General features: G+C 36.3%; 1 protein-coding gene across 2 annotated transcripts in view; it reads right to left on the bottom strand.

The window, feature by feature from the left end:
• STAU2 (staufen double-stranded RNA binding protein 2) overlaps positions 1-14370 on the bottom strand; it is a 172008-nt gene that overhangs the window by 82834 nt on the left and 74804 nt on the right. For both annotated transcript variants that reach the window (XM_059815184.1, XM_059815185.1), the window contains exon 11: positions 12958-13018. In XM_059815184.1, the coding sequence (XP_059671167.1) occupies positions 12958-13018 (61 nt within the window). The remainder of the gene's footprint in view (positions 1-12957; positions 13019-14370) is intronic.

The following is a 14370-nucleotide window of genomic DNA, read 5'->3' as shown; positions in this document are numbered from 1 at the left end:
TTTGCTGATATTCCTGTGCATGGAAATGTGCAGAATTAAGGGTGAAGTTTGCTAGTTTTCATATACGATGAAGCATTTGTTGTAAACATGAGTACCCAGTTTGCTGATATAAGAGGAAAACTTCTTTCTTATTATTAATAAATTGAAAAGTGAGCTTGAAATGCATTTCATATTAATAGCATACTTTAATCTTCTAGCATTTATCTGAAAATAACCTGGGTGAACCTGAGCCATAGGGCATTTCATTCTAGGGATGATATACATGTTTGTTAACCGATTTAGTAATCCCAAGAGAAATCAAAGGGTTCAGTGCTTAATTCATTTGCAGTACATATTAAATTCATCTCAGAATGTAGAATAAATTCAAAGAAGAGAAGAAAATTAATTTCCAGTTACTTAGAAAGGATTCCTCTAATCCTAGTAGTGCAAGCAGTATTTTTAAATAAAATGTCTACCACAAGAAGACTCAAAAAATTTTACCAGTAATTAATATCCTTATTTTCAATGAGATGGTGAAAATTGACCTTCCTCAATGCTGACTCAGCAAACTGCTTACAGGTGAATCTTTTAATTGATTTACTCACACATTTTGCTTTTAAATTAATATTGCTTTGAGAAAGCTGGAACATCAGCTTATACAATTCACTAAGACATATCTGTCATTCACCTGATTGCTCTCCCTACCTACCTTCGTGGGGCTGGGGAGCTTGGTTGGACCCTGAACGCTAACTTTAAAGGTGTTTTACCCAGTCTTACAACTGGCTCCAAAGCCAGTGGACCCTGCACTGAACTCTAGAGCTAAGCACAAATTCAAGACAATGCTACTGGGAAAGATGAAGGACAGGGTCCCTAGAATGTCTTCTCCATTTAGGACAATCTGGAATATAACCTTACAGATAACAATAACTGTGTAAACATGCAGCTTTATTTTACAGATTATAATCACTATATGATAGAGTGATTCTATACCCTCTTTCTGAGGCTATAATCTCCATGGCCTATCACTGCTAATATTTTTAAATAGTCTGGTACAAGAGGTAACATGAATGAAAATTAAAATAGATAACACAGATATTGATATTTGACGTTAGGTTACAAAACCAAACAGCAACAATAATATTGAGTGGCAGGTGTTCACCACCTCCTAAGACCTGCCCACTGTAAATCTGATTTCCTACAAGTATTTGAGAAACAGAAATGAAAATTGAACAAAAGGTAAAACAATATACTTGTTTAGAAATAATATGATATTAGCCTCCCCCAAATCAATTTTAGAAAAACACAGTACAATGTTAACTCAAAAAAAGTTTAAAGAAGTCTAAAACCAAGTCCAGTGCTGCAGATGTCTGTTCCATTGATGTAATATTACTTAAAACAAACATTTTACATGCTTTCTCAGCCATTTCACTGTTTTTACATGATCCACCCAAATATCTAACTGCTGTCTGGAACAATGGTTTGGAATACTTCCAGATTACTAAGCTTTCTAAATGTTAAAATAACTAATATGCAGCATATGATGAATAAAAAGATATTGAGCAGAGTATAGCAAATGCTCCTAAAGTACTGACTTTAATGGTGATGTTAAATTAATAATAGTACTTTTACACTTATGCAACACCTTTCTGCTAAAGACTTCAAAGTGCTTTATAAGCAATCATTCATTTAAATCATACATTGGCTCTGAGAGACAGATATTATATTACCATCATTGATTATCTCTGGAAACAAAGTAATGTAATATTCCAGACATTACATTAATATAGTTGCAAGCTATTAACTTTTTATATTCAGGGCCTATGTTTCATGAAGCTTCTTACAAACTTGTTTTAAAAAGCCAAGAAAAACTTGGTCTCTTTGAAAACTTCTATCAAGCTTATATTAATTGTAATTCATTATCTATTTTTAATCTATTATTGAGGATCTTTTTTAGTATCATTCCTCACTGTTGTCTACTTACTTCAACTCTGTTGAACTGTAGAAGAGTGTGTGTGTATATATATATATAAAACAGTTTAGTTACAGTAGTAAAGATGTTACCACAAGACAAGGCGCATGACATCAACAGAGGAGTAAGTGTAAGAACAAAAGAACTCTTCAGAAATTATCTCAATTAGTCTTCAAACAAGCACTTTAATAAAAAACATGGAAGAAATATTATCGTCTAACACCTTTTTGCATTGCAGGAGAACATCTCTAGGTGAATATTTTCATGTTTTTGTTAGTCTTTCAGCTAAAAAAAAAATCTGGAGTTTTGCGTCTGCTAAAATATTTATCCCAGACTAACTTCACCATACTCCAAAGGTAGCATCATAATTATTAGGAGTCACAGGATCTATAATACTACCATTTAGACCAACAACATTGCACCTTCTGCTGGACATAACTTAAAGGTACATTCATGAAACATGTTAAAATAATTTCCATTTATATTATTTAAACCTGTAGGCAAATGTGCTATGAAAATATGCAGGCTAGCTATGCAATGTAATCATTAACATTTGAAAAACATGTCTTATTCATCCTTGGCGGTAATTGTTAGCAGTCTCTCACAATCTTCTGAAGTCTCCGAAAACCCCACTCCAAAGACCCCTCTTACCTAAGAATAAATTTCTTGATCTTCCATTGTCTGCTTCTGCTGTCACATACTAGATAACTGCAGAACAGTTTAGACTCCAAGGCAAATGTACGATTAAGATACAAAATGGCCCAGCTATCCTTCACAAGCTTTCCCCTTGTAGTATAATCTTGGTACTTTGATTCCACTTCTTTTCATAGCAGCAGTAGTAAAGGCAGTCTCCAAAAATCTGTTGGAGTGGTGTTATTTTTATCCCTAACTCTTTCTCTACAGGATCCCCTGGGCCAGGAAGACACGAGGACATTTCTACAAAAAGGTCCCCCACTGTCTGGACCTTCACTCCCTTCTGGAGTTCAGAGAAGACAAAACTAACCATCGGAGGGACTTTCTGCCTGGGGAATGGGGTGAGGAAGGAGAACGACTGACAATATCACCAAATGAGCCTCAATGTAATAAGACTCCGCAAAAATGGAATTTGCTGATACAAGGACAGTGACAAGTTACCCCACAGCAGTGGGCTACTAGGTTAAGAAAAGTTCAGAGTGATGACAGTGTTGCCTGCACTCTCACAGGTATTAGTGTCTACACTGGTACCACTGGTGTCCCATTTTCAATTTTCTACTTCCGTCAGGAAGACCAGAAAACATGAAAAGCTGAGATTTCAATTTTATCATTCAAGCCCAAAAGATGACCTAGAGAATCATGCTTGTATTGTCAATGCACATATATATCAGTGCTAATTTTCTCTCTTTTCTACACGACCAGCACTGCAGGGATACTCTTCCTCTGCCTTCACTCAATGACTTCTCCTGGTTCAAGGTCACTCATTGACTTTTCATGTTTCAAGGACACTCAGTATACTTGGTCTAAACCACAACTTTATTATTTCTTGAAAAATTACAATTTTCTCCCTGGGCTCTCACCTGTCCTACAGGAAAGCTATACTTGTTGGTGCACCAGAAGCAGTGTCAGCTAGCGTATGACTTCCCCTGACACCCCTGAAGAGCACATGCTCTTCCCTGCACTACAACCAGTGATATGGGGCACCAGGATGAAGGAGTACTTTCATGACTTGTGTAATGGCGCAAGGTAAACCATGATTTAATTCTGTGTATGACATGCACATAAATTAACACCCTGATATTTGAAATAACCCATCACTGGACGAAGAAAAATATTGTTCCTAAAGAGATAATCAGTATTTTTGGAACTGAATAAAATACTTGATAGATAATCATCAAAAAGCTTTCTTTCAGATTATGCTAGCTGTATTCCCATTGAATAAAGCCTTCTTATATTGTGCTGCTTAAAATACGTGGCAAAATCTTGTAGTAAGGCATTAAGCAGGAAAAGTTAGACCCAGATCTAACCCTGATTTCACTATTATGTAAAATGGACAAAACCTTAAGAGGCATGGAGGACTTGTACATGCAACAATTCCTCCATAGAACTGGCAGGTTTTCAACATGCCCTAGAATATGGCCCATTACAAATCCACTGAGAGCAAAAAAGAGAATTTACAAAACCAAATAACTATTTCAATAACAAGACTGAAAAATGTAAATATTATAAAAAGAAATTATCACTTTATACTCCACTCACTGTAAAAGCCTATTTATATAGTAGAATATTTTCAAATTTTGTTTTATTACCTCAGTAGGAACTCAGAAAACATCAGTCAAATAATTGAATAGGCAAATAGTATGGCCATTATGTTCTCAGTAATAGTCTACTCACAATCTTGGCTTGAAATACCAAGATGCAATCATTACCTACTTAACACAGCTATCTGTGGTATTTCTAAGTCACCAGCTACTGCAATATTCAGACATGAAAAAATGTTTTGTCATTACACAATGTCCTTCAATCAAAAGATCTCGTCTACATGACCTTAAACAAACTGATGTTATATAAAGTCACTCATTAAAATACTAGTTTATTTAACCTTAAGATAACCATGACACTGAAGTAAATACTATTTAGTTTTTCACGAAGTCAGGTCTTGAGATCCTTAATTTCACTGGAACATTTTCTGTACAGCCAAAAAGGAAACTGCAGTATCGCAGGAGACTTAAATTGTATACATTTTCTGTAACATTTGGTGATTAATTCATGTAAGGAAAGTCCTTTGAAATCTCCCACAGCTTTACTCCTGCTTGGGAACATAAGATTTTGGTAAAAATGAGACTTAGCGTTTGCAGTGGGGAATTTCTACAGGATATTCTATGAAATATTCCAATAGACAGACAAAGCACCTACACCATTACTTTTACATGATAATTTCTGCATCATAAGTTTCCAACAATATATCAGTGTACCAGATAACCTAAGATTAAGATGAAGCGGGTTCTGCAAAGAAACAATCTAAGTGCAGAAGAAAGGACGGTATTCTTATCAGTAAAGAGGATCAGCAAATTTGGAGCAGGAGCAAATCAAGCTAGTGAACTGGCAGATCAAGGTGCTTGTAAAAGCTGCAAGAAAGTGATTTTTGAGGGGGTAAAGCAATTAGGAGTGTGCCTAAGTGCAACTGGAGGTGACCTGTGCAGGCAAGACTATTCATTAACAGATTAAGAGGGGAATGAGAATTGTGATGATGAAAACAAAGGCATGACCCACACGTAGAAGAGATGAAAGAATGAGCAAGTCTACTAGACAAGGATAGAGAGGTTGCTGAAGCTAAGAAGGTCAAGGGGGACATCAACAAACACAGCATAGGTAAGAGTGAAGATGAAATCAGAAGAGGAGAAAGCGGTGGGGGAGTGGAAGTCATAGGGATAAGATGTTTGATGTAACAGAAAGGGGATGGAGGAGACAATGGAGAATTCATTCTGACAGCAATAAAGTCTTAGTTCAAGTCATTCAATTCTTCAAGGACTTTATTATCCTAGGCTAAGGGTGAGGTACATGGTAGGTTCCAGGTTGGGGGGAAGGGAGCAGGAAAAGGAGAAAAGACTTCAGAAAAGTGAATGTATTTAGAGAAACACATTATTGAGGTTAATTGTGTGATACTGCTTCATTTGCTTGACTGAAGACAGAAATCCAAACACAGAAAATTTGCAGAATTACATTATTAAATCTGAATTTGAGAGTTAACATCAAAAAAGAGCTCTGCATTGCTATTTCACATGCAGTTTTTTTCACAGGAATAGACTAGCAAACTTGAACAGATCTAATTCATATAGGAATTTTAGGGGACCAGGAAAAGCAAAAGGAGAATTTCTCTGGAATTATCTCTACCCACAGAGCTGCCTATCTACTGTCATGGTGGCTGTTCCCTCTTTATACATTTTATGCATCAAGAGCTTAATAGTTAAGCAGTCTCCTAGAAAGCTAAGACTTGGGTTCCTTCTCAGCCTGAGGCCATCCAAACCACAACCCTCACAGTCCAAGTGTACGTTTCTTGCATATGCACAATCCATACTACTCAAGAACCAGGCAGCAGGTTGCGTGCAATGCTTTTTTTTTTAACCTGTATCTAAACCACGCAGTATATAATATGTGTAAACCAGCCAGGGAACACCAGAATATATATCTGCACCTTCACTCACAAGTGCTTTAATCAATAGACAGACCACAAAGTCATCATTCCTTTAGATCACTCCTTCTCTGTGGATTTCTTGCATTTTGACAGCATCTGATTTTTTATTTTCTGTCTGCAAATCATAATGATATTAGATGCACATGTCCAAAAGATGATTATCCAGATTACTCTGCACCCCACGAGTACTCTCCTTCTGGTGAAGAAGAAAACTAAATCTAAGTCTCCCAACTTTCTGGGCATGAGTTTAAAACACTAGGTACTTTAGAAATACACATTGTACTCTACACTCAGCAAAGAAAGCATCACATCTGAAGTCAGGAAACCTGCAGTACTTTAAGCACTTAATCAAGCATCTCAAAAGGGGAAACATGTGGGGAAAGGAGGAGGACCAATTGCTGTTGTGGTCTTACACACCTGAGTTGTGCCCAAGTCCCACTTACACACAAAAATGATAATTCGGATCTTGCCACTAGTTTTCAAAACAGCAAGGAAAAAATAACCACATTCCCTTCCCTGTTCTGCTAATATTAGGTGTTCTAGAAGTTTTTTTCAACTATTTAAAAAATACATGCAAATTGTATTTAATTGGTATTACTCTGGATAAATTATTATCTCATTCTCATTGCTAGATGAAACTGAAAAATAACACATTAGTTATTAATAATGACAAATACAGCATAGATTTCCTAGCTTCAATAACTCAGGGAAGAAACAAAATTGGACAAACCTCCTCTGCTTCTAAATTTAATTTTCCTGTGTCTTCAGTTAGAAAGAAAATCTAGTTTTCTCAGACCCTTGCTAGAAGATGGGAAGAATCTTTTTCTTTTTTTTTTTGAAAATTAGCACATCAGCTCAGCAGCTACAGAGGCAAGGTGTTACTTAAACATAACCAAATACTATAAGAGACTCTAGCCAAGGTCGTGAGACATACAGAGTGTAGACAAGTGGCTCAGCTGATGGAACTGTTCCCTGAAACACACAGTGATGGTATAATGTTCACCTGACAGTGTATTTGCTAAAAAAACCCACAAAACAAACAAAAAACCCCCAACCCAAACCAAACAGATGGGAAACTACTCTTCTGTGGCTTGTACTTTATCAAATAAGTGGTGTTGTCAGCCCCTCTTACTGTGGTTTCTTTTCAGAATGACAAATAATTCAACAAATGTTTAGCGACGTATCAATCTAACTCCTCGCAAGACTGTATTATAATTGACAGAGTTTAGTAAGTTTGGAAGCAATTCAAAAGTGAAGCCCAATGAAACAGCAGTACTTAGTGAGCAAAAATGCATACAATCCACCGCAAATCACCTTTGAAATACACCCAGAAGAATTAAATATTTCAGCAAAATATAACACACACAAATTCCAATTAAAAATGTCTGAAATACACAAAAACCCATTTATTCCCAAACCGTAGACTTCACTTACTCTTCATGGAAATACAGAGGTATTAAATTATCTACTGGAAGTCTTCACCAAAATCCCCAGTTGAAAAATAAACATGTAGAGGACTATAAAAAAAAAGTCCTTATAAAACTAGTGAGGGCTAGAACTATAAAGTTCACATAATTTTTGTTTCCTCCAAAGTGAAGATGTAGTAGTATGCAAAATTTCATAAATACATGATTTACTTTGCATTTATTTTCTCCCAAAAAACTGGTTAAGTAACATCTAAGTAAGAATTTTAATGTAACCATACAGTTAGGGCTTATAGTAACACCATATGTTTTAAAATTTTTTATTTTTCTTATATTCTTAAGCTCTTATTATTTAAGTAGATTTTTAAAAATACTAAAATACATATTATTTATGGAAAAATGCTCAAATTCCCTCATCACAGATTTAAGAAACTCTTCTGAGTATCTATTTGCTTTTTTCTCATTGCTTTTTTTTTTACTGAGAACAATTGCATGAGATCAAGTATCTTTGTTCCTTAGGAGATCATCTGCTCCTGCTGCTCATTTACCATCTGAAATCATAATCATCTGTTGGTGACAATCTAATCATCTTCACAGTAACTAATTGTGATGTCACAAACAAATGATTATGATTTCAGGTGGTGAACAAACAGCAGGAGCAGATGTACTCTGAAGAACAAAGACTGTAAAGTCATGCACGAATCCCTAGTAATAAAATGTTAGGCAAGAAAAACAAAGAGCCTGTCCTTTACAGAGAGGTACGATTGCTCTGAACATAATTTCTTTTATTATTAGTTTTCCAATACTTATTTTATGACTCCCAAAATTGCTGGAAATAGATAAAGGAAAACTATACTATGGAAAATTGAGGGTGGGGAACATATAAAAACAGTTAGGGTCATTTTTATCTTGTTAGAATTATAATCTATAAAAATAGGGGGTTTTTTAATTTTATTTTTATATATTTTTGTTCTTCATAGCTCATCTACAGTTTTTCCTAGAACATACTGTATGATGTTTGTGATTACCTCATCCAGAAGTATAAAACCAAAATATGTTCCCAAGAAAATGCACTTTGCATTAGGATTGTTTATTTGTTTCATGGCTTGTTTTTGTTGATAACTGTTTAAATCAAATCCAGAGAGATAAATGAGCATTCTGGTGACAGTAAACATCTCCTATATGGGCTGCAAATGCTTGTGGTCTGCCCATAGTGTCTCAGTGTCTCTTCCAGAAGCATCAGGGAAAAAACTCACTCAACATTTGTGTTAAAAATGTCTAAGATATCCCAAACCAAGAAACAAATAGCTTCTTGTTTCATCTTTAAGATTGTGAAATGAAGAGGAAAGGTAAAGAAGTAACCTGTGGGAAGGAGCTTTGCCAGTGAGGAGGAGGAACAGAAATGAAGTTTGCTGCAAGGATAGCTGCAAAAGTAACAATATAGAGGGGAACAGTAGAAGTTAATTTTCAAGGGTATTTAATAAGGAATACTAAAAATGCATTGAGTGAGAACGTAGGAGGATACAGACTGAAGAGCATTTCCCAGCAAAAACGAACTACATAATAAGGGTACAATGAAATCTGTTCTTCAACTGTGCTAAAATACGTAACTGTTATGATTTTTAGTTTTGTTGTACTAAAGGATGCAACTTCACTTTACTATTCCAGTTTCATTTCACACAGTTTCACATGAAGACATAGTGCATTACGCACACAAAGAAAGAGCATCTGCCTGAAAAAGGAAACTGATGCACAGTACATTGTCCTAACAGGACACAATTGTTTTCCTGGAATAAAATTACTGGAAATCTGAGTAAGAGCTGTCAAATGGTAGATGTAGCAATCTCAGAGCCTACCTTAGATTTTCAAGACCACTGAAAGTTACGTTTTAGGGTCACAACAAATGCAAACTGTACACTTCTCTTATAAGCAAGGATATAGAAGGGAGTAAGCGTCTCCATCTGCGCTCTTTAAAACTTCTCATAATAATGCTGACACTGCAAGAATAGATACATCTACCGATAACTGTTGTTCTGAAATATAAACTAGCATATTCCTATCTGAAAGGATGTGACATTTTTGATCTCAAGCATTGGAACTTGCTTAGAGCTGCCCTGAAAAAATCTGCACTTCACAGATCATGCATGCAAATGATCTCTTCTTTCATTCAAAAGGAGAAGACAGTTCAAACTTCCTCAGTTCTCCTTGACTACAAAGCTCTGAGTTTATCTTGGACTCTGAGGCTGAGGGGAAGATCAACGGGTGTGCACAGGGAAAACTATATACTACTCATTCTTCTTCAGGGTTTTTTATGCATTCCCTGGGTGGGAAACTAGCAGATAATATTCTAGCAGAAGAAGAGTAGGGAAAGTGCTCATAGCTAAACATGTACTGGCAGACCATCCCCCTACCACATATTAGCACAGCATTCCAACAAGTAATCATGCCTATAGAAAACTGGTGACAAACATCGAGTGATACTGCATAGATCTTCTCCAAATGCCACAAGCCCCTGACCTCAGTCACATCCTGAAAAACAGGCCTCTTCATAGAGCCATTCAGTAGGAAGGCATCAACTGAACTCACTGGTTACCTAAATAACACACAAAAAATGTTCACCATATTTTCTACCTGGGAATCTGTGGTTCCTTCCTACACATTACAAATAATTGCTGTATTTTCAGAATGGCATGATACTTATACATTGAAAGATCTACAATATAGAAACTACTACTGTGGTTTTCTATATATAAGTATACTTTAATAGAGTGCCAATTGATACAGCAGATTGATCACAGAATCACTAAGGTTGGAAAAGGCCTGTAAGATCATCAAGTCCAACCATCAACTAACACCACCATGCCCATTAAACCATGTCCCACAATGCCTCGCCCACACGTTCCTTGCTATATTCTGATAATTCTATCAGAAAGGCCATTTCAGTTTAGAAATGCCAAGAGAAGTTTCAACGAGAAACTCAAAAAGATCATCTATTAGCAATTCATTAAGCAAGGGCTGGTATCACACTAACACATTTAGAGAAGAAAAATGCATTTCTATGTCTTCTATGAATCCTGGAGACTGTAAGGTGAAGAAAGACTAATCTGTCCTCTACATAACTGTAACAGATTCATTCTCCTCCTATGCCTTTATATGGAAATCACAGTTAAGCTGTAAATTTTAAATAAAGTACTCTAGAAAAGAAATGCCCTTTATGAGGTGAAGAGTTAAAAAAATCACTGAAAAAAAAAAATATATGCCTGTTGATAGCATTTTGGATTCAAACCCTTCCTATTTTAAAAAAAGATGGCACAATCTCTCTGAAATAAAAAATGAGACATTTTAATCAGCTGATCATCATTCGTGTTGCCTCTTGATTGGAACCCTCAAAAAAAGGAGTTAAGGGACTAAGCACAGTGGTCTCTGAACAGCACTGTCAGAAATAAATGCTCTATGGTTATTGACATGTTAGCTACATCTCCTTTGATTTCCAATTTACTTGGATATCAGAAGAATGGAAACGAGGGCATCTAGGAATGTCTTTCGTCCATTAGAAAAGCATCCCAGACTGAAAACCTGTTTCTGTACTGTGGCCTGTGGTGGCTGCAAAAAGGTCTGTGGGCAGGTGAATCTGTGAAAAACACAGTCCTTTTGGACAGCACAAGTTTAAAATACAATTTTTGTTGATCTTGTCTCCTGTTGAGTGATTTTGCCTTTGTGTTCTTCTTCTAGATTTGGATTTACATGTATGACTGCAGAAATTTTCTTGCCAGATGAAGCCTGGGAAAGGGATTGTTTTTTCTTGTTGGTGTAGTAGATGGTTGTGATGTCGTGATGTCGCCTATTAAATATCTTTGCTACAAGACACTGCAAGGACAGGAGAGAAAAGCTTGAGGTCTTATTCTGCTGTCCCAAACTCCAATATGTTAACATTTGAAGATGTTAACATTTGCAGATGTTTCACGAGCCATGTCCTTAGAGATTTTGACAATGCAAACAGAAATCACCTAGAAGTATTGATGGGGATTGACAATAGGGCTGGACGGAAGCAATTGATAAGAAGTCCTAGATCCAGTAGAATCCTTCCTTTCAGGGAAAAACAATGTGTGTGTTTCTGAAGCTCAAGTGTGGCTGTCTGTAGTACAATCCTTAGCTGAGGATTACTCTAAACAGTAATTCCAAGGCCAGCAAAAATCTAGTTATAAAGTAACAAAGGCCTGTCCTATTTATTACCTATTACAGTGAAACTCAATTCAGCCTTCACCAACAAGGTCTCCCAGACCTTTGTGTCTATAGACAGGACTCAAGGAAGAGAGAAACTACCAGTAGCAGAAGCCAATCAGAGTCAGGGGTCTCTTGAGTAATTTTCAGCCCATACAGGTCCATAGGACCAAATGGAATACATTTCTGCTTGCTGAGTCAACTGGCTTATGTCATTGGGAGGCCACTCTCTAGTACCTTCAAAAAGTCATGGACGTCAGGAGAGGTCTCCAATGCCTGGAGAAAGGCATCATCATCAACAAAAAAGGCCTGCTGGTCAGCCTTACTTTAGCCTCTGGGAAAATCATGCAGTAAGTCCTCTTAAAACCATTTGTGGGCACACAAAGGAGAAAAAGCCATTGGGAACAATAAGCATGAATTTACCAAGGATAAGAAAAAGCCTCAACAACCTGATTGCCTTTTATGATGAAATGACTGGATTTATGAATGAAAGGAGAGCAGTGGATGTCATTTACCCTGGCTTTAGCAAAGTTTTTGACATCATGTCTCCTACAGCATCCTTGTATCCAGGCTGTGATGTGATATTAAAGTCTAGGTAGATGAATTACTAGATGATGAAAAACTGTTTGGATGATCAGGCTTAGAGGACAATGGTAGACTTTGGGGGACCTAATAGCAGCCTTCCAATACCTAAGAAGAGGTTGCCAAAAAGATGGAGCCAGGCACATTACTAAGGCATGTAGCAGAAGAACAGGACATGTTAGTCATAAACAAACAGGAGATGTTCTGCCTGGGATAAAAGGGAAAAAAAAAAAATCAGTGTAAAGATAATTAAGCATTGGAACAGGCTGCCCAGAGAAGCTATGGAATCTCCATCCTTGGAGAACTGGAAAAAGACATAAGGAAACTTGTCTAACCTCTGTACTAACCGTGCTTTGAGCAGGCAGTTTAGTTGACCTCCTAAAATCCCTTACAACCTGAAGAATTCAATGATTCAATAAGTAAATAAAAATCTTCTTGTTCCTGTACTCATTCATGTCTATACTCCCACAAAGGACACTCAAGAGTTAATTCATCTAATTGCAATTAAAACCCTAAAATATTTACAGAAAGCATTTCAATTGTCTCAAATAATCCAAATCCTACAGAGACCAGGAAAAGTAATTATAAATATAAATTTAGAAAGCAATACTTACTGTTACTTGTTGGCTCAGGAAACCCAACATTCTGGCCATTCCAACTCTTGTTTTCTCCAAGCTGAAACAGGTAGAAAAAGACAAATAAGCGAAGGGCCAATTACTCCTTAAACAGAATATTCATGTTTATAAATTTAGTTGAAACATTCTAAAAAGGATGACTTGGGATTGCCACATCTGCTCACAAAACTTTGCTAACACATCTTAATTTTTGTCTAAAATAGGTTATTTGAGGAATGCACTCTTCATGAATAAACATTAACAACTATTGCCTAACACTGAAATATAAATGTTTCCCCAAGGATTAGGCTCAACTCAATATGTTACCAAATCAGACTTAAAATCAAATGTTTTAAGCAGCTCTCAACTGAAAACATACACAGACAACAGAGAAATTACATTCTAAAAAAAGAAGATTCTAATATCTGCCTATGAAAGAATGCATAAACACTAGAAAGTACTTTGAGTGTAATTTAAAAATATTTATTTGCTAGGAATCCATTTAGTTACTGAAGTGGAAGCAAAAAAAGATTGCAATTTTCCATTATTTTAATACATAGACTTTTTTGAGGAAGCTAATTATCTTCAAATTAATTTTATTATGTTTAACACTAGCTATTACTCTGACACAGAAAAGGGAAGCAATTAACACAGAAGTTCAAAATAAGGCTATTCCTGAAGTCTACACAGTAAATAAGATGGCAGTGTTCTAGATTTACATGTAAATGTGGATAAACAAGTCCAAGCTTCCTCATGAACCAAGAGCTATTGACAACCAGTTCGACAAATGTGAAACAAATGATCCTTTCCAGATTTCACTGGGATTTTCTATGCAAACAGAAAACCTTGCAAAGCAGTCTATATGCCATGACAAAGTTGTGATCATTTGCTCTTGTTGACAGCGGAAGAGACGCAAAGGAGGATCAGCCGGCTGAAATCTGCCTCTGCATCTCAGAGGTTGCTTAGATTACAATCACATTGTAATGCAGACTACTAGATGATATGTTTTCCTTGGGAAAGAGGACGGAAGAGCACACTATGCAAAGCAGCTATTCCAATGATTGTTTCTCTGCCTTTCCTCATCATATACATCCCAATGTGCTTAAAGCCTAGGCAACCTCCAATAAAAATGGGAGACATTTAATGGAAAGGGAGGATAGGTATTAGAGCTAGCTCTCAAATTGGCCAACCACCTCCATACAGTTTAATTTCACATAACTCCTTTTATTCATATTATGAAGCAGACAATATGTACATTGGAAAACATGGAAGATGACAGTTCTCCAAATGAATAAGCAATATGAAATAGATAAATATGTTTGTATTTACTGCTGTCTGTTACAACAGCATGGTTTTGTCATGAATCCGTACTGTGCATCCATAACATGATAGGAAAATCAGCACGAGCATGCT

Source organism: Gavia stellata, chromosome 3, assembly GCF_030936135.1.
Source record: "Gavia stellata isolate bGavSte3 chromosome 3, bGavSte3.hap2, whole genome shotgun sequence".
NCBI lineage: Eukaryota > Metazoa > Chordata > Aves > Gaviiformes > Gaviidae > Gavia > Gavia stellata.
The sequence above is the reverse complement of the archived record's forward strand: the minus strand, read 5'-3'. Positions and strand labels throughout refer to the sequence as shown.